General features: G+C 43.8%; 1 protein-coding gene across 1 annotated transcript; it reads right to left on the bottom strand.

Annotated features, from left to right (window-relative positions):
* Window positions 1–947: 947 nt before the first annotated feature.
* Window positions 948–19,316, bottom strand: ARL8B (ADP ribosylation factor like GTPase 8B). Its single transcript, XM_032995418.2, has 7 exons — window positions 19,075–19,316; window positions 9,669–9,749; window positions 8,955–9,028; window positions 8,446–8,539; window positions 7,751–7,818; window positions 7,444–7,514; window positions 948–5,987 (listed from the first exon to the last, which is right to left on the bottom strand). Exons 1-7 carry the CDS (start codon window positions 19,195–19,197, stop codon window positions 5,938–5,940), a joined length of 561 nt encoding a protein of 186 aa, XP_032851309.2. The 5' UTR covers window positions 19,198–19,316; the 3' UTR covers window positions 948–5,937.
* Window positions 19,317–20,031: the final 715 nt, after the last annotated feature.

Genomic DNA, 20,031 nt, shown 5'->3' with positions numbered 1-20,031 from the left:
AATTCATGCATCTTTTTAATGTTTTTCCCCTTATCACCAGAAATAATATTCCCATCAAGAAGGGGATTCGTTTATTGACTCTAAAAGAATAAGGAAAATCCCTCATTGTTGAAAAGACTGAAGTATCTTTCCACATCCCAAGTTAACAGCTATACAGAAGCAACGTAACACTCTACTTCACTCTAAGACTCCTGTGAGAATCAAGTTTACCTCTAAATTTCAAACATCACAACAGCTTTTTCTTCCTATACTCGCGTATTTCACTTGTTTGTTGAATAATATCGTTTATGAGCTTCCACCCAATAGGTCTTTTCAGAAACACAAGTGAGACCAACAAATGCTTTCAGCGTCTAACACAGAGCTGTAATCAGAAACGACAGAGTTTCACAGAGCAGCTACTCTGAAAGTTGCCCCCCGCTGAGCACAAGGCTTACTGGTCACTCTCTCCAGATGAAGTGATGCAGTTAACGCTCCTGCCAGTTTCCACAGAAACCATTCTGCTAACACACAGCACATATGGAACCAAGCATCAAACCAGGCAGCAGCATTCAACTTTTTTTTATTAAAACATGAAATTTAGAATTCACTTAGAATTAGCCTCCTTCATATATATACTCCAGATTACCGCTTATGCCAGTGTTTAAAATGTGAAGTTTCCTAATTAGGCCAGGAAAAGCTTCTTGAGTTTACTACTTGGATGTATCTGCCTCCACGGAGGCGATACCAGCTACTCTCTTCACTGCTAGAAGAGTGCTTCAAGGAGTCAACCTTTCTGCTCCTCTCCCAGGTGATTTAAACAATTAAATTTTAGCATAGATGTGTTTAGTTTAGCTCAAGTGTAACATTTCCCACAATTTGTTAATGACGATTTCTTACACGTTTCTAATAACAACAGTAATAAAAAAAAAAAAAGCAGCTGTACTACTACAGATGAATATGCAAAAGAATGGTTTTCAACAACACTTTATTGAAGCACTTCAAAATGATCACAATGATAGATGTTGCCTTTAACAGAATAAAACCTATAATGTCATAATTAAAAGGCACTAATCCTGGCACAAAGGTCTACTTACCCACCTTCCACCGTGATGGGAATAAAAACATCAAGTATTTTACTTCTCCTTTAAAAGAGTATGTGCATACCCCCTTTGAGTGCCATTCCGTGTTTGTCATTTAAGCGACACGTAAAGGAAATTCCCCGATGTTTCACCAAGGCATACTTTAACGTTCAGCATCTGTACTCCTAAAGCAACAGACTACTCCTTGAGGGTTTATGATCTAGCGAGACAAGTCAGTCTACGCTCACGTTTTGGGAATAAAAGTCCTGAAGCACATACCAGTTTCAGGCATTCACACGTTACTTCTCCTTTACCACGATTCATTGCTTTGCTATTCGTGTAATCGGCAACGCACCGCTCTTAGCAAAATAGCTTAAATAACCTGATTTACAGCCCCCCCACTTAGAATCCCGCAGCTCTCCAGTCAGGGTCAGTGCAGAAGCAAGCCAGCAGGGAGCAGCGCCGGGGCATGCGACCGGGAGGAAGCGCATTTCTTTCACATTCAGTAAACACGCACAAAGCAAATCATGACATGCATTGCACAGCCACAGTAACTATAAAAATTAAACCTTAGAAAAAGTTAAAAGCTCGATAATCCAGCTAAGTCATACTTCAAGTTATTACAGATCCCTGCACAACGTTCCTATATCAATTTAACCAGAGACTGTTTAAGGCATTTTCTTTGGCCTCCTTTCTTCTACCAGAAAGTGAAGATTATGCAGTTTTATATGTCAGCATCCAAAAAGGACCATCTTTCCAACCTGTTTCCACAAAGATGCAAAGTAGAAAACACAAACTGATAAGCACCTAGATGATTAGTTCCACAGACCATGAAACAGCTCCACATTTGTGCATTTTTCATGTTGCCAAGTGGGAGGACAGAATTGCTCTGTGCAACTGCTAAGACGCTCAGCCGTACTTGATGATGAGAACTATGCTGCACCGTAATTGCACTTAAAGAAACCACCATCCACACTAAAGCTGACAGGACATTAACACTCGGAGGAAAGCTTTCACACAGCCCGGTGCTCTGGGGGCACGCACAAATATTTCTTCCCAGTCTCCTCTAGAGACGCGCTGCTCTACCAGCAGTAGGAGCGGCGACTTGCACTGAATAAGACCAACAACAAGTATCCGGAGTTGACAGCTACTTTAAAGCATCAGGACGCCACACAATACCAACACATCGTGAGGTCATAAAGGTATGACTGGTGTCCAACTTCCACGCATATTCATGACCAAGAGTTCTCTCTGGCTCAGTATTTGCCTTTTCACAAGACCCAGTTTTCTTAAAATGCTAATCATCAAGACCTACTGCAGATACATCAGAAGAGTTTCAGGACTACACCTACCGATGTTTAAGTACAATAATTTACTGAAAATGCATTCCCAAAAGCAACTTTTGTTAAGAGAGTGGGAAATTTAATCAGTCTCTTGTTACTGTCCAGGCTCACTACTGAGCCTGCAACAAGTAATCATCATGAGAGATTAGACTGGCCCGACAGATTTCTAGAAGCAGAACACACAGCTATAGCATCCAGGGTCGGCAGACAACACTGCTAATGCCTATCTTTGGCTCCACACCTTTATTAGAACAGAAAAAGTTTAACCTGGGACTTCACCGTGCCAGACAAGCAAGTAGTTTTTTCAGTCCAAGGCTGAAAGGTGGCAAGAACAGCCTCACTTCTCCAGAAAGACTTACTATACTTCCCTTGTTTCAGAATGAAGGTAGTTGGAAAGTTAATCAAGCCCTCCAACGGAAGAAGTATAAACTTCCACACCGGATTCAAATAGTCCCTTCAAGGCCTACATTTCTGCCACGTAACTAAAGGCATCTGGAAGAATTGTACAAGAACAGCTGTGAAAATCTACGTGGAGTCATTTCGTGAAGTAATACAAGCGGACTTTTTAGACTACGTACATCATAGGTAGCCAGTGTAGCTCTCCTTCCTATGTACATTTAGAAGAAGAAACTATTACTTAAATATCACATCAAGTAAACAGCTGTCGGCCAAGTTGACACCACAGCTGATTTAAGTGATTAGTACGAGTATCAGACCAACCAGGCTGACAAATCTTACAGCAGTAATACTTTTTTTCAGATTTTGCATTTAGAGGCATTTTGCTTTGAATGTTAACTCCAGGTAGCTTGTTCTGCATGCAGGAAACCCCACCAACTGAAGAAACATACACATCATCTTCTACTCAACAATTCATTAGCCCTTCCCACCAGCGGAGTTACACGTGAAGGCGGCTAACTGACCAGTACCCAGGCCTAAAAACTAACCTGTTACAGCTCAGTAAGTTCGAAAGCTTATGTGGAGGTAGGCCGTGAACAGAAGACATGCAATTTGTTACCATTACTTGGAAGAGGTTGACGCACAGTCCCTATAAGTTAGTGACCCAAAAGAAGTTAATGCAACAAAGCACTTGGGAAGAGCAGTCAGGGTAACTTCAGATTAGAATCACAACAAAGATTTTGTCCAAGACTTCAGACAGCAAAAGCCTCACTTTCCAATGAGATAGGAATCTTTATGCTTTAACCGGCAGTGAACGATCAGGCACTGCTAGATCTGACACTTGTGCTACAATAGCAAAGGGTTTATTCTAGGCTTGACGACAAGAAACAAGCTTGTGGACACGTGCATTTTTCTCCTGAAAACTGAGGTCCAGAAGGCTGCCCCTGCTTAAGACCCTTCAGCTGATCGGTGCTTTTCATAAACATAAAAAAAAGCACTGAGGTCTGCCGAGACTGACTAGCTAAGCTTGCTTACGTAAGCTGAGAAAGCCCCAGGCCTGAAAGGTAGTTTTGTAAGCATTTCGCTTGAATAGTTGAACCACAGAACATAAAGAAGCTCAGGTATTTACTGAGCCTTCTTCCCCCACCGTAATCTTGTGGGACAGGAGACTGACATCCCATAATGTATTTCTGTGAGTTAAGCCACATCAACTCAAGTCAGGCAGTTAAGTGTCAATACAACCCTCAAAACATAAGTTTATTGAATAAAGCTGAAGAGCAGTAAACCAACATATGCATCCACCTAAATAAAAAAATTCACGTATTTACAAAGTTCAGTAATTGTATAAGTTGTTCACATGCAGAGAGTAATGCACAGGTTAACAATTGGTAGTGTTTGGATGCCATAAACGCTGAAAGCAGTGAAGTATATCAACACCAAACACATCAAGTTTAGCTATAGGCCAGTTAACTAAACAGTGACCTGGTCCCCCACAAAGATTCACACATTCTAGTTTAGTTTCCTTATTTTAGGCACAAGCAAGTTTGCTAAATAAAGTAACTGTAGCAGTTCCTGGTGAACTAGGGACTACAGTAGCAAGTTAATATACCCTCTCCTCTACAGCACCAGAGTATGAATTACTTGAAATCATGCTTCAGAGAACTGAAAGGGGACAAAAAGTTAAAATGCAAGTTCAGACTGAATGCAGGCAGCATGTAGTGTCTGTGCAACAGTGCGACAGTTGGTACAGAACAGTAAGGCCATGGCAGTCTAAATTAAAACTGGCTTGTCATAACTGATATGGACTAAACAGCGTTTCCAACCAAAGACTCTGACATAATGCAAACTCTACATTAAGGTGAAGAATCACACACAGTGTGAGGCAACACAAGCAGGTGTACCATGTATTTGCATACACTAGTAAGCTACACTGACATTACTGTATGAACAAACCAGTCTTAACAAGTCTGTCCCTTTAAATATACTGAAGTTATTGAGAAAGTAAAGCTACAAAAACGTTACAACCTTTAGTTTATACATACTTCCCTATACTGTAGGAGCTAGTCAAGAAACAGGATCAATTCATTGGCTCTCTTGTGCTTTGACACAGTAGAACATTTCATCTTGCAACTTGCAGACTTTGCACATGGTTACATCAAGAAAGCAGGCAGGTCTAGAGTTGTCACAATAGCCCAGATATTCCATAGCACCAGATGAAACTGTGCCCAGCCATTTCATGAGCAGGAGAGACACTAGACAATTACACAGATATTGTGCTAAAGGTCAACAACTGACTCTATACAAAAACATCAGTAATTTAAGTGTCATGCAGCTGCTCAGAATATGTGTTCTGGTTTCAGATAGAGACCACTAGTATCTGTAGATAGAAAAATGTATTTGAACAAAGTCTGATGTTCCTAGCAATTGGTTTGCATGCTGGAATACTCCAATTCTTGAAAGCTTGACAGAACAGTCCATTCCCATCCCCCACACAATGTTAAACAGAAGCAACAAAATGATTTTAAACAGTTGACTCTTTCCTAATTCATCATGAGTTTTCATTTTCAAGTGACAGGGTAAGATCTCAGCTGTAGATTAGTGATGCTGATCTATGCCTTGTGCTCCCCTCTGCAAACAGTTCCCATTTCTCTGCTTACATACACACATCACATGCATTTGTGAGATAAATCAGTATCCCACAACTCACGCTTAAATGTTTTCTAACTACTGTATGTGGCATCTTACAGAATCTTAATGCTGTCAAGCATCAGCATCTTCAAGCCACTAAACACTAGAAATAAAACACTTGCTGAAAATCATATAAAAACCTGGCCCTGAAAAACCAGAACAGAGTGTACCATCATATTTAACATGGTAGAGAGATATTTTTTTTTTTAAAAAGCCCCCCCCACAGCCCTCCCACCATAGATGGTTGTAAAATAAATATTTGTGCTGACTTTATCATGACAACTCTAGTTGTTTTGTGACAGAATAGGAATACAAGTCTTCAGCAGTGCACATGAGAAATGAACCGTGAAAAGGCAGATTCTTGATACAGGATTTCGGGGTAATATCTCATTATGGAGGGAAGTGGACAATTGAGATTATGGCCAACTGGTACTGGAGATTCCAAGAAGACTTCAGCTTCTTCTAGATTTTGAATGCTGAATAAGCCACTGAAGCGTGATATCTAAAGAGAGAAAGAAGAGAAGTTCCATATTCAGGTGTCTGTCTGTATTTGTATAACCACCATCACTTTGGTAAGCCAGTGTCCTCAAATACATGACAGGAATATCCAGCCCTTCTCTAGAGGATGGTCCAAGACACATCACCAGGATGACTTTTTGGAACGCTTGCTGTCTGTGCTTTGGTCCTATAACTGCCTAGCATCCTTTAAGTCACATTTAAAGGAACTGCCCCAGATATCCTGGTTCCTCAGTCAACTACACGTCTAAGAAAAAGATATCCCTTAATCTGATACTTCGGTACAGCTCACATCATTAGTTTTAGAGCAACATTGCTTGATTCAGCCAGCCTGCCTCTCCTCACCTGGCGAGAGTAAAGCTAGTTTAGCCCTAGAGTACAAGGCATCAAGCTCCTCCATGGATTAAAGAGGATCTTCCATGGAAGTGAAATGCAGTAGCACCATACCAGCCCAGTGCTTCCAGCAGCACCTTCCCTATAGCATCAGTGATGCTCAGGTGTGCCATGAGCCTTGTGCGGGAGATACAATAGAAGGGAGTAACTGCTTCTCCTGTCCACCATGTCTGAATCTTTAACGGATGGTAAGGTGACAGGGGCTTCCTGGATAAGAAGCCAGAAGAGTCTAACAGGCTGTTTGTTCTTCTTGGAAAGAAGTTGAGTCCTAAATATAAAGCAGGTCTGGTATCCTCTATAGCTTGTTCCCACGACCACCAGCCTGAAGATTCCCTCATCAGTAAACTCAGGTTAGACTGCTAACGAAACAGTGTTAATCTCACAGCAGCCACAAGAAGGCATCAGGAGAAGGATGATAAGTGTTGTTAAATCCTGTGTTTTCATTCAGTTGAGGTTCCTCGGTTTACTTACAATACTAGTGTCAAGTACTTGGTACACAGTACCAGTTTCTGCCTCTGAACTCTAGAAATTCTAAAGCAACTGATGTCAGCACAAGAAAAATTAACTGCTTGGCTGCGTGGAGTAGTGACTAGCATAGGCCACAACATGAACCGTTTTGATAAGACAGCAAAGGAAGATGATTATTTCAAGGGAATGACTGTTGAGGAAAAACTAGCTGTAAGTATTTGCTAGCCTCATGAAGTGAGGCAGAGTTGAAAGTACCTGATGAAAGTGTGAAATCATTTAGGCCAAGCTAACAGTGAGACTAGTCAGCTATTTGCTGCAAACTAACTGCAGAAAGGCAGCAGACTTCCCAGGAGCCTGACACAGGTTTTGATTAACTACAACCCTTACAACCTTAATACCAGTCGAGCTTCATCACTGCCATTAGGAGTTATACCGAATTTAACCAGTACAATTATACATTGCTTTTTTGATTTGTTGCCAGTTTCCTGAAGCCAGAAAGCTTTTGTTTAAAAAGTTACGATCCCCCCAATCCATCCTCTGACAGCTCTTCATAATGCTTAGCAGTTCAGGTTAATAGTTACCTATATTATCTTTCTCTTTGCAAGAAATTGAGTAGCAGCAGATTTCTCTGTCCTGAATAGCAGCAAGGTTCCTATGAAAGAGAGAACATTTCAACATACACTTCACTTAAAACAAGAACTCTTATACTGAGAATCTAAACTGTTCCCTTCATCTTCTTCACATAACTTGTTTCTGTACAATGTTTCAGCTACCTCCTGTTGCTGGGTTTTCTACTTATAAGTGCAAGCTTCCTGATCTAACAACCCTATGCACATGAATTATTTTATTGACTTAAAGTAGCCTTTCATAGGACGGGTTAAGACTTACATCTTTTCAATTAGCTGTTTCTCATCCAAAGCATTAGGAAGGTCTCTCTTATTTCCAAGTACTAGAACCTGAAATCCAGAGAAGGAAATGGTTGCAACATTGTTTTAAAAAAAAAAAAAAAGAAACAAAACAAAAAAAAACCCAACCAAAACAAAAAACCAACCAACCAAACACAAACAACAAACTTCAAGGGAGTGAGTTTGACAAGCAGTCTGCACTTGGCTATTAAATCTAACAGAATGAGATATTCACTATTAAACTAGATCGAGAAGGAAGCCTGACTTAGTCACAGGGAAAGAGGGGGTACAAATAAACTGTTATCTGCAAAAAGCAAGCATAAGAACACATCAGCTCACAAAACTGAGAACAATCCCAGTTTACTCCATTCTTCTGTACTACACTCTGGTTAACCTGTACTACAGTAGACTCTGAGGAGAACACAAACTCATGCTGTCAAATACTTTAAATTACTGTTCCTTTTTTTTTTTTTTTGTGAGCACTGAAGAATAAGATCCCTGAAGGACTGACTGAGATCAACAATTTGATTTAAGGCACAAGGGGAAGTTATTGTTCATGCTTATTCTAACCAGTAAGGTTAGGCCTTACACTTCGGCACTTAAGTCAGACTTCAGATTTGCAGAAGTTATGCACATTCCTCACGCAGGTTTAATACTGTGTAAGGCAATATTACTTACAGGAATTCCTTGTAACTGTGGCTTATCTAGAAGATTGTGCAGCTCATTTCGAGAGGCTTCTATTTTTTCACGATCTGCAGCATCTACCATATAGCTTTAAAGAGAATTTAAGGTTAGATCAGTGAGACTGAAACAGCAATGTTTCCTTTACACTGTCAGTTTTGAGCACATTCAACAAGGCTTTAAACAAAGCTAGGTCTACTAAGCAAAGAATCTGCTTCTTTTAAAAAAAATTCTCTCAGATCAGAGCAAATGAAAGATTCTTTCTGTTAGACAGCACTGCCACCCAGTTCAAACAGGAAGTAGCTAGTACTCCAGATCAGACACTGATAAGAAAATAACCCTTCCTGAGCCCTGAACTTAAGGGTAAAAAAAGGTCAATATGGTTGCAGTACAGTTTCAAAATTAAAATGAGTACTACCAAGTCAAGCACGTACTGTTAGAAAGGCTACGCACAGAAGAGAAGCAAATCTGAAGTTAAGTACTAGCTGAAGGAAAAGGACACTTACACAATAGCATTAACTCCTCTGCAATATCGCTCCCACATGCTTCGGAATCGTGGCTGCCCTCCTATATCCCAAATCTTAAGGCAAGGGGAAAAAGACAATTTAGCCATGCACTATGTTTCAACATGTCACGCAAAGATAAGATGAGAAATCAAAACACGGTTTTCCCTTTCTCCTTAGGCCAGCTGCAGGACCTCTCGCATACTAAAGTGGAAATAATCCCACCTACAGCTGCTCAAAGCTTGCAAACCCAGCAGCATAAGATGCAAACTAGAACATCTTACACCAGATGCAAGAGCACACCTGTGTACTACGTTTACACACACTGTGATATACCAGAAATTAAAATAAGATATTGACTTAAAAGTTTGCTTTTGTTGTAAGCCTTCCCTTAAGCAATATTGATGTGCTGAAGAGGAGGATCTCTGGGCCCTAAACATGTGAAAATTAACTCAGATTAAAGCCAGACAGCATTATCAGAACATTGCTTTAACTAGTCCAGGAACCTGGAAATTATGCAGATTCTCATTTAAAAAACACAATAACTAAACGTACGTGCCTTCTTAAACTATTGGACAGATTTAGCTGAGCCTCTTCAGTTTCCTACGTTTGTCCCAACAGGGGAAGCAAAACAGAGCAAATGTACAAATTTTAAATTAGAAGCTGAAGACAACCTTGCATGGGTTTAAAAAAAGACAGCCAACAATGGTGACATACCTTTATTGTAACATTACCCTTCGTCACTTTTCTCATGTTGAAGCCCACAGTAGGAATCATGTCTTCACTGAATTGACCTGACTGGAAAAAAAGAAACTTAAATTTAGTGCTTATCTGATGCAGCTAGTTTGCACAGTAAAATATCATAAGCTTTTCCTAACCATTTGCCTTCCAACTGAAGGCTTTATAGCCAAGAAGTCACAGATATTATATTCATGTGTATTGAAGCCTGTGTGAAATCAGTCAAGTCATTTCTTACAAGCACTTATTTTTTCAAGCCTTGAGGCAGTCAGAGGAGCAGTTACTTGGGGAGAAGTGCTTTGCATAGCTTAACAGATGGACAGCCAGGACAAGTGTATGAAAAGAGCTGTTCAGCTACTTCTGCTGGACCCAAGTTCTGTACATCAGGATCTCCCAGTTACCTGGAAGCTAGAAATATCCAGAAGCTTTTCCTCTGATGCAAGCTACTCCATGGACAACATTTACAGCAATAAATCACTCTTGTGGAGTAAGCCTCCAACCCACAGGTATGGGTTAACTCCCTGAGGAGGTTTAAAAGGCTGGAAAGTGGAAGGACCTGACAGGTCTGCTTCCTGCTAAGCTGCAGTATCCAACTTGTTTGGCAGAGGCAATCGAAATGCAACTGGCGAGTATTTCAGCCTGTTTCCACCAGAAGTTCAGCATCACTTTAAGCTCTGACATAACTGCTGCAAAACAGTGTTGTATTAGAGAGGTTCTCCAGCGGCAGATGTTTTACTATCTGTTACACTTTTATCTGTAACAGCTCGAATGCCAAGTTCACAGCTATCTCCTGTAGCTAACCCAGGAGCCATAACAAAGTGTTATCAACAGTAGTACAGATTTCTCCCGTGCTCCCTTGGCTATTTGGCAGAAGGTGAATCTCAGCGCCACAGTGGCCATTACAGTATCTCACTACATTCATTATGTGTAATAGAACCAGACAGTCAAGCAGATTTGGAAAAAAAGCTTGACTCAAACGCATTCAGTTGTTTAATTAATTAGGGTTTGATATCATAGCAGCAGAAAGTCTGCTTCTCTCTCTGATGTTGCACAGAGAAGCCAGCCCAAGTTAAAAGCCCTTTAGGATCTAATGAAGCAGACACCACATCACCCTACAGAGTTAGGGCCCAACTGCTGCTCACAAGCTAGAAGTAGCATAACTAAGTCTGAGTGGACATGCTTCGAGTACATATTGTTCAGAGTTTGCAACCAGATGATCAGCTTCGTAATACCAATGCTTTGTCATTCAGTGCTATGCATAGAAGCCCACATTTTCGTCAGCTTGTTCCCCCTGCCTCACCTCCCAAAACCACCTGTGATCTTCCACTAGCAAACCAAAGCTGCAAGCTTCTCACCATACAGACTCCAGTATAGTGCTGATAAACATCAGAAGTCAACTGAAAACATACAGACAATGTAACAATCTCATTTGGGCTTATTTAGCCAAGTCCTTCAGTTAAATGGCACATTGATCTTGCTGATGACCTCCAAACCATACATCCACAGCTTGGATTGGAAGCCAGCAGCCCCCTGAACAGGTGGTGATTTTTCACATTTAAGATCTGCTTTTCCGATGCACGGCTATACAGACTAACAGTCTTTTAAAAGAAGTAAAATAAAAAAAAAAAACAGTCCTCAAATCCAAGAAATGCAACAGCAAAACCAGTGATGACCTGAAAAAACTGACTGCTTAAACCTCATTAGGCAAGCCCTCGGCATTTTCATTTGAAATAAGTTTCAAACTGCTTAAACTACATGGAAAAGCATGTATCCATCTCATGCAGCACTGTTTCAGAAACTACTCTAACCTTTTTGCTAACCTAGCCATGTCCGTGCACAGCCTGAACACCTGCTCGTTAGCTTCCCATTCCAGCCCTGGAAGCCCCATGTAGGAGTTGCCCATTTCAGCCAGTTTGATTATGTGTAACTCAGCAGCAGATGGTTAACCACTGCTTCCCATGCCTGATGCAGCTGAGTTCAGAAAGCACACACTGCCAATCTTGCCTTTGAAGGGTCAGCTTGCCATGGTTGCTCAAGAACCACTGCATTCCTGCCTCTACAGTCACACCCTACACCCACATCTTCTAACCAAACACCTCCCAAGCACTCCCTGAACCTCCATCTCTCTATATACTTTTTATGCTGTCAGCTATTCCCACTCGGGCACTTCCAGATTCTTCACTCGAGAGCTGTTCCTATCAATGGTTCACACCCTCACTGTTCTTTTAGGATACAGATTCCTTCAGGTTGGAGCAGCACCTCATTTGCCATGTGCTTAATGTAATGTTGAAGAAATTAATGTGGTCCACCACAAGGAAGCTTTTACAGAACCCTCAGAAAAGCTGCTGCACCTTATACTACTTTCCAAGTACTCCCCACCCACGCTACACATACAGGTAGCATAAAAACGTGTCCTGACTTGCTTAAAACCTACACTGCAGAGTCACTCAGTTAAAATCTGAGTTTCAGCTTTCTGTACTCTGCTTTGTAGGCGAGATAAACCAGCGCTATCTGACATACTTTCTGAACCGTCAGAAACAGAAGGAAAGGGTAGCGAGTGCCTTCACTGAGCTGCCTCCAAAGCACAAGCATGCCCTTTCTCTCTATTGGAAGTTTGGATGTTGTGGCTCTGGAGGTGAGGTAGGCACTCAAAGCTATGGAGGGGTACTCCTGACCGCAGGTTTTGTGCATATTGATCAACTCAGATCTCCGTTTGAAAGACCTTACTCTGATATGTGCGAGTGTTCCTCTGTTCACAGTTAGTGTACCTGAAAAAAGCTACTGGCAGTCACCTTATCTTTTAAAGACAGGTCACAAAATGGTTAAAACCGTTGTAATGATTTTGTTAGCATGCAGTGATCTGCTTTGATAGGTTTTGTTATTGTATCCAACTCTCTTGGCCCAGAAACTGTTCTCTAAACCCAGAATCTGGAGGGTTTTTGTTTACTACCTCTGCGGAAGAAGGTCAGGAATTCAGCTGCATCTTAGGAGTATTCATATACAAAAGCTACTCAAACGGCAGAACAAGAAGAATATGCTTTTATTAGTAGGCAGTTCTGTTTGAATCAGACTTCCCTTTGTCCCTCCTAAAGCAGATTACTCAGCCCTATCACTGTGCGTTCACAATACAATGCTTTCTCCTTCTAAAATAGGCATCAGCTTTAAAACAAGTTTGATAAGCACAGAAATATTTTCAATTCCCTATCCGAAAGCACTTAGCTGTTGTCATACACAGTAGCATTGCTCAAACACTCATCAAGGACAGCCAGAGTAGGTGCTTACAAATCTAGCAACAGCATCTGTTTTCAGCACTTGTGAATATTCCAACAGGCAGACACTGTACTTCATCCAGGCCTCCTGGAAGATCAGCCTTGTGTGCTAGAAATTATTATGAATTAAGCCATTAGCTCTGAGGTCATACAGACCGTACAGCACGAATACAAACTTCACTGGAAATCACAAAACAATATTAACTCTAGAAAAAAAAAGTGGGAGACTAAACAGACTGAATTTCAGAGACCACATGCAGAAAGAACCTGCAGGACCAGTCTTTAAGCCTCCTGGTCTAAGAGATGCTCCCTTTTCAGTACTCGAAGCTCCTGGAGAACCCCAGCACGTGATTTTAGTGCAACACGAACCCTTTTCCCTGAGGACTTAATGTTGGATAAGGATTATTCAGAGGAGCAAAACTGCTTCCAGGCTGAGCTAAGTCCCTGCACTGCATTCCAAAACATGGCCAAACTCTATCTGCATCAATCAGTTTGGGTTCAGCTCACCTTGCATCTAGTATTAGCACTAAGTCTTGCACAGATTGTAGCATTTATGAATTGCACTCTCCATCTCACTACCAGATGCAAGCCTGGCCCATCTGTTACACGCCAGCTAACGCCAGCTTTGGTGCACGCTCCGAAACACCACCGTACATGCTGGAACACAGCCACAGTTCACACGCACTGCTTTTCCCCTCTAACTCTGTCAGGCTGCCCCTCTGGGTCTGCACCCCCCTCTCAGCCCAGGGCAGTGTGCTAGCCAGAACCCATAGAAGTCCTGCCTCAGGAACAAGCCAGCAGCGTGCCAGTTACAGGTACAATTCATTTCCCAGAGAGTAGGATCAGAAGGCTTCGGACAAGTGTTTAAGTTAGTTACCTAACATTCCAGAAGTATACAAAGGATACAAGTTTAGCCTTTTTTAATACTTCCTTAATATTAAAACAAGCTGCTTACTAAACCTATCATTTCCAGTTGTCTGAAGTCAAAAACAAAACAAAACAAACTACACGCTGGCTCCTTCATCTGCCTCTCCATACATAAACTACAGCCAGAAGACTGCCACCTTCTAGGGAGCTATGCTTACCAGACTGTCAGCACCAAGCCCTAAGCAGCTTGAACAAGTAACTGAGCATAAGACTGGAATTCCTGCTTCCTGTATCTTCCTTAAAAATTCATTTCAATACATTAAAGGAACAACTAAAGGCAGAACTCAAACTGCAGCAGTAGAACCGGTGTTCCCTCTTCTTTCTTTCCAGCTAGAGTGGCAGCTCTCTCTTGCTGGCACTGGAAAACACGTTGCTTACAATGGTCCATCCACGTGGTGCTCAACCACCAGTTCACAGCCACCAGATTTTGATTCCACAGCCTGCACAAGGAGATCCTTTATTATCAACAGAAAAGATCAGAGCAACATTTACCTTGCACCTCATAAAGCTAGCATGATTCATTACTGTTATAGGATAAATTTCTTCATATAGTCTTTGTTACTTCACAACAAAGATTTTTATCTTTACTCATAATACTTTTATTCCATCTAGAAGAGATCACAAACAAGCTTAACCAACTAGGAGACATCACTGGAGTATGGATTCCAGCCAGGATGCGCCCAATCACCTGAACCAGCATATTACCTTAAGCCCTGCTGTTCATCCCTGGATTTCTTCCTTTTCACACTAAGAAAAATGCCGCAACTCTCAGAAATGTCTTCTTTACAGCAAAAAAAAAAAAAAAGGCAGATTCATTTTAGCATTATATAAAGCTACCCCTACACTAAACCTCCTCTGCAACATTCATGTCCTCAACCATAAAGTGCATCATATATGGACAAATCAACTCTCCGGTTTCTGTAGTCTAGCTTTCTTCTTGAAACACTTCAGTGTGTCAGCTACTTGTGATCACATTCAGAAGCTTGAACTCTAGTTTAGAAGCTTCAATCCTTGTGATCTAACAGTCCCTTGAAAGGCTTCACCACAGCACTTTTATGAATGATTGCTGCAGAAAGCAAAATAGTGGTATCTGACAAGAAAATGCATTTTTATTTCCCCAACCCTGACTTCAGTGGAATATTCAAAAGGACATGGACTGCTTATCATGTAACTACCACACAGCAGTGGAACAAGACCTAAAAAGGCATCTTTCTATCTAGAAGTCAATCATGTAAGAGCTTAGGGTGTTTAGTGCTTCTGACAGTCATTAAAGCATCTTTCTCCAGGTGTTACCGCTTAAAGCTCCAGCTTTTCCATTGCCTAAAGAGTGCTATACAGGAACTTAAGACCACAACAGAACAAGCAGATTCCGATTTCAGTCACCTGTTTCAGACCATCTGGGGTAGAGCAAGCAGGACCTCAAAAATAAGAGTATTAGCTGGTGTATGAGTCACCTCATATTAGCTTTGTTACCTAATGAAGTGAGGCAATCCATTTCAAGAGATTTCTGCGATTAGGAAACACTTCACTTAATGTATCAACCTTCCCTTTTAACTACTACATGTATGAAGTGACAACATACACTATTTATGACCTACCTGGGTGTTTCGGCAGGCACTAAAGTAGCACCAAAGCTCTTAAGATCAATCTTTTTCCACACTTCTCCAGCGTGACTTGTTTAAGTCAAAGTTACTTATAGTAGTCATGGGGATGGAAGGAAGTCGCAGCTCCCAACTGGCCAAAGGAATCTTTTGTTGAGAGGCACTTCAAAAACTACCTCTCCCTAGAAACCAAGGCCTCGTTCAAAGGCTTGTGAGATATTCCAGAGTTAAAAAACAAACCACACTAATTCAGGCTTTGATACATATCCTAAAAAGGAATCTTATTTACCCTATCACTACAAGAACAGACTGAGTTGAGTCCTTAAGCCTGACAACTGTATCAGTAAAGTCTGACTCCCTCCCACCCCTGCAGCTCTCCTCTCCTGCCCGCTGATTATCAGGCTGTCAAACTTCAGTGTTCCAGTGCCAAACGCCTGGATCAAGGATCAATCGATCAGGCTTCAAGCAAGACTTCCCAATAGGAAATGCCGCTCTTCCATGAAGTACTTTTTTGAAACCAAACAAGTGTCCCATTATTCAGCAGCACGCGCTGCCCACAGCCTGGAAGCAGAGTCAGTTTACTTGAGTCATGTTTCAGTTGCATCACATGGCTGTGGAGCTCGGTCGCCTCTCGTGCCTCCCCACACCAGCATGGTTGGGACTCGCAGCTTTGACAGTAAGTCTGATGAAAGCCTGTTAACAGACACTAGCTGCAGAGATGCAAACGACAGAAGATACTGCAGGCTCCAGTAAATAATGGGCATTTCAAGCCCTCAGATAAGCAGCTAACAATTCGAGATGCAATGCCGGGATGACATGCAGTTTCTCTGAATAAAAGCCATAGCCATCTACATTATGGAAATTGGGACCAGGAAGAAATTATATCCTCCCTTGTGAGCAAGTTTACTCACGCATACGGAAAACTTATGCTTAATATCTAATTAGAGACAGTGACTAATATGGAGCCTTCGCAAAGCAGAAGCTGCATTAGTTGTATCCAGCTATAACTAGATTTCACTGCTAAGGTTGGGTTTTAAACCTTCCAGTCAAACTTAGTTTGCACTCAGAGCAAACTTAAGTGCTTGTTTACACTGGATGAATAAATATGGCCCAAACCAGCTAGCAACCTAGAAGAAAATTATTCTGGAACTGGACTGTCTGCCTTTTGTGGCCTTTCCACTTCAGTGGCAGTCAGGCATTGTATCGAGCCTCCCGTGTAATTGGCTTGAGTTTTTCCTCTAGTTACATATGCCTGATTTGATCAGCATAGATTACATTAGAGATTTATATTAGGTTAAACTCACTGTTGTCAAGAGACCGGTAACAGCCCTTTGTCAGACAGAATGCAACCTTATAAGTCATACCAAGATCCTGGTATGTAATCCAGCTTTTAGAGCTATTCCATAGGACTAGCATCTTGCTGTGTCATTCCTTTCATTTTAGTTTTATGGAATCCCAATGCTCGACAGCTACATCCATCCAAACCATTAACTGGCCTGCTGAGAGCAGTTACTCTTTCCCGGTACTCGTTTCCAAATGTATACTCTGAATTAAAGTCAGTCAACAAAGCAACTAATAAGAAGTTAGCTCTTCATGCCATGGACAGCACTACTCCTTCTGTAAGAAGCAATATTGCGCTGATAACTGAAGCTCATGTTATTATTTTTTTTAAAACCAATAATAAAAACCTGAGAAAGTCCCCTCAGTCTGTTTTTTGTAGAGTCACCAGATTCCCTAATTAAAAACTTCAGAAATGTGACTTGCTACTTCCAAACCTAAAACAGCTAACTAGGCTGTGTCATTATGCATAACAACTTCCTTATTTCACTCAGTTTTGCAAGGCTATTTGAATGACACTTACTCAGATAAATGTCTGGGTATGATCCTAATGTGCAGTTGAAACCTTGCGAGATTCAAGCCCTAGCAAAGCAAGCTGGACACAGATGTCAGCTTTACTTCGGAATACTTTTACCACTTGAGACAACTTAGAGGGACTGAACTGATGTGCAAATACTACAACAATTATGTACTACAACTACTACATATCTGCAGCACAGTTTCACAGTGAACTCCCCAAAGCGGGGGTTGTGCTGCTGGTACTATACAGACAGAACAGCAAAGCAGAACTTTGTCAAGTGCCACCACCATCCAGGAGTCCAGAAGACAAAAAACCTGCAGAGTAACCTCAGTGCCCAGAGCTGCACGAACATACCAATCGGTATCAGCTCAGCAGCCACAGATTGAGGTTGCTCGAGAATTTCAGAGTTCCATTTTAAGAAATCCAAACCCAGAGGTAGCGGCAGCTGCTACAGTGTGTGAAAGAAAAGGCTTCTGGCATTCTCAGATTAGTCCAGCAACTTTCACCTAACACAACCAGATGGAGGAAGAGTTACTTTTTACGAAGGCGGACCCATCTCACATGATTATCAGGAAGCCCACTGAGTGCTAAAATCCTCAATTACACAAGAGCTTGGCTACGTTTTGACAGCTAGTCCATGTAACAAGGATTAGGTATAACTGCAAGGGAGTGGGAGTCCTTTTCCTATTCATTCAACTGACAAATAAATACATTCATAAAAATACTCAGTAATAATATGGAGACAGCTTCAGGGGAAAAAAAAAAAAAAAGCTGAAGGTCTGCTTGATGCAAGATTGAAGACATCAGCTTTCTCATTCTAGATGCATTGAACTCAAGTCAGTCATGCTCCCTGCAAAACCAAAAGGTGCCCTGGTTTCCCACTTAAGTCTCCCTACAGGGGCTTCCAAACTTCAGCTTGTCCCTTCGAATGTTTTCTGTCACACACATACACAGAACAGGACACTGATGAAGCCGAATAAGCCATTTAAGTAAGCCACTCTTTATCTTGTTCAGCAATGGAAAAGCTTCATGCAGGAGGATCCCCACCACCCTTCCTTCATGTGCTCCAGGCAGATCATCAGATAAGTAGGCCCAAGTTCAGCAGGCTGCTGCTGTTAGGCTTGGAAGTTGTACTTCTTAGAGAATACCTTAAGAGAAAGTAGATTAATTTAGCTCAGCAATCAGTATAAGCAAAAATCTGAGTGGAGAACCACGAGTGGGAAGCGCTTAAATGCTTTACTGGGGAGCACTGAATAAAAAAAAAGTCAAACGGAAGAAAGTAGCTGAAGATACATTACCCTATCTTCACATTATGCTGAGGCAAGCCCAGACATACTAATGCACCGAGTGGAACAAGCCTTCAGCGCACACTACGGAGCTGTGCTCTGACACGGCTATCAGCGCTTCCCGGGGCCCAGGAGCACACGAAGGTTGATGGAGGCACTGCAGGCTTTCAAGGCTCGATACGGCTGGCTTGGCCACGACTCCTCGCTGCCCGCCCCGCAAGGGCGGCCATGCCTGCTTCCCCCCGCGGGCAGCCCCCGCGCCACAGCCTCAGCCCCGCACTTGGCCTCAACCTGAGACGCGACCGCGGATCGGGGAAAAGGAGCCCGGGGAGGCTCCAGCAGGCTGCGGAGAGCCGGGCCGGCCGCCTCGGCTCCAGCCCCCCTCCCGCCGGGCCCTCACAGGCCCCGCCGAACCCCGCCAGGCCCCGGCGCGGGCCCGCTCACCGCGATGACGTTGACGAAGGTGGTCTTGCCCGAGTACTGCAGCCCCACCAGGGTGAGCTCCATCTCCTCCTTCCAGAAGAGCGAGCGGAACCAGTCGAGCAGGCGGGAGAGCAGCGCCAGCATGGCGGCGGCAGAGCTGGGCCCGGGGACGGGCGGCGGCGGCGGCGGCTCCGGGGCACCCGCGCGCTCCCACACGGCCCGGCTCGCCCCCGCGCCGCCGTCATATGACGCGGCGGCCCGGCCCGCGCGGCGTAACCAAGAGGGGCCCGTCGCCGGCCCCGCCGCGCCGCACCGCCCCCTGCCGGCGGGAGGCCCTGAGACGCTCTGCGGGGAGGACCGGCGGAGGGGCGGGGCGGGGCGGGGCGGGGAGAGGGGCGGGGCCGAGCCGCGAGGGGCGGGGCGGGGCGGCTGCTGCGAGGCCGCGGCGCCGCCATCTTGGGTGGGTGAGGGGGTGTCGGCTCGCCCTCCTCAGCCCCGCCATCTCGGGGGGTGCGGGTCAGGGGGTGTCTGCTCGCCCCCCTCAGCCCCGCCATCTCGGGGGGTGCGGGTCAGGGGGTGTCGGCTCGCCCCCCTCAGCCCCGCCATCTCGGGTGGGTGCTGACAAGGGGGTGTCGGCTCGCCCCCCCTCAGCCCCGCCATCTCGGGTGGGTGCTGACAAGGGGGTGTCTGCTCGCCCCCCTCAGCCCCGCCATCTCGGGTGGGTGCTGACAAGGGGTGTCTGCTCGCCCCCCTCAGCCCCGCCATCTCGGGGGGTGCGGGTCAGGGGGTGTCTGCTCGCCCCCCTCAGCCCCGCCATCTCGGGTGGGTGCTGACAAGGGGGTGTCTGCTCGCCCCCCTCAGCCCCGCCATCTCGGGTGGGTGCAGGCAGGGGCTTGTCCTAGCCCCTCAAGGCCACCGAGGCGCGATGCCGCAGCCACATTCAATGTCCCTGCTCTGCAGCCCCCAGCTCTCGCTGCC

This window comes from Tyto alba, unplaced genomic scaffold (assembly GCF_018691265.1).
Source record: "Tyto alba isolate M040663 unplaced genomic scaffold, T.alba_DEE_v4.0 Super-Scaffold_3, whole genome shotgun sequence".
Classification (NCBI taxonomy): Eukaryota; Metazoa; Chordata; class Aves; order Strigiformes; family Tytonidae; genus Tyto; species Tyto alba.
This window is presented reverse-complemented; position numbering and strand designations above follow the sequence as displayed.

Coding starts and splice junctions, on each gene's coding strand:
- ARL8B (XM_032995418.2), bottom strand. CDS start 19,197: ATGCTGGCGCTGCTCTCCCGCCTGCTCGACTGGTTCCGCTCGCTCTTC. Junction 9,750..19,074: donor CCTTCGTCAACGTCATCGCG/GTGAGCGGGCCC, acceptor CTTTTTTTCCAG/TCAGGTCAATTCAGTGAAGA. Junction 7,515..7,750: donor AAACAGCTAATTGAAAAGAT/GTAAGTCTTAAC, acceptor TCTCTTTCATAG/GAACCTTGCTGCTATTCAGG.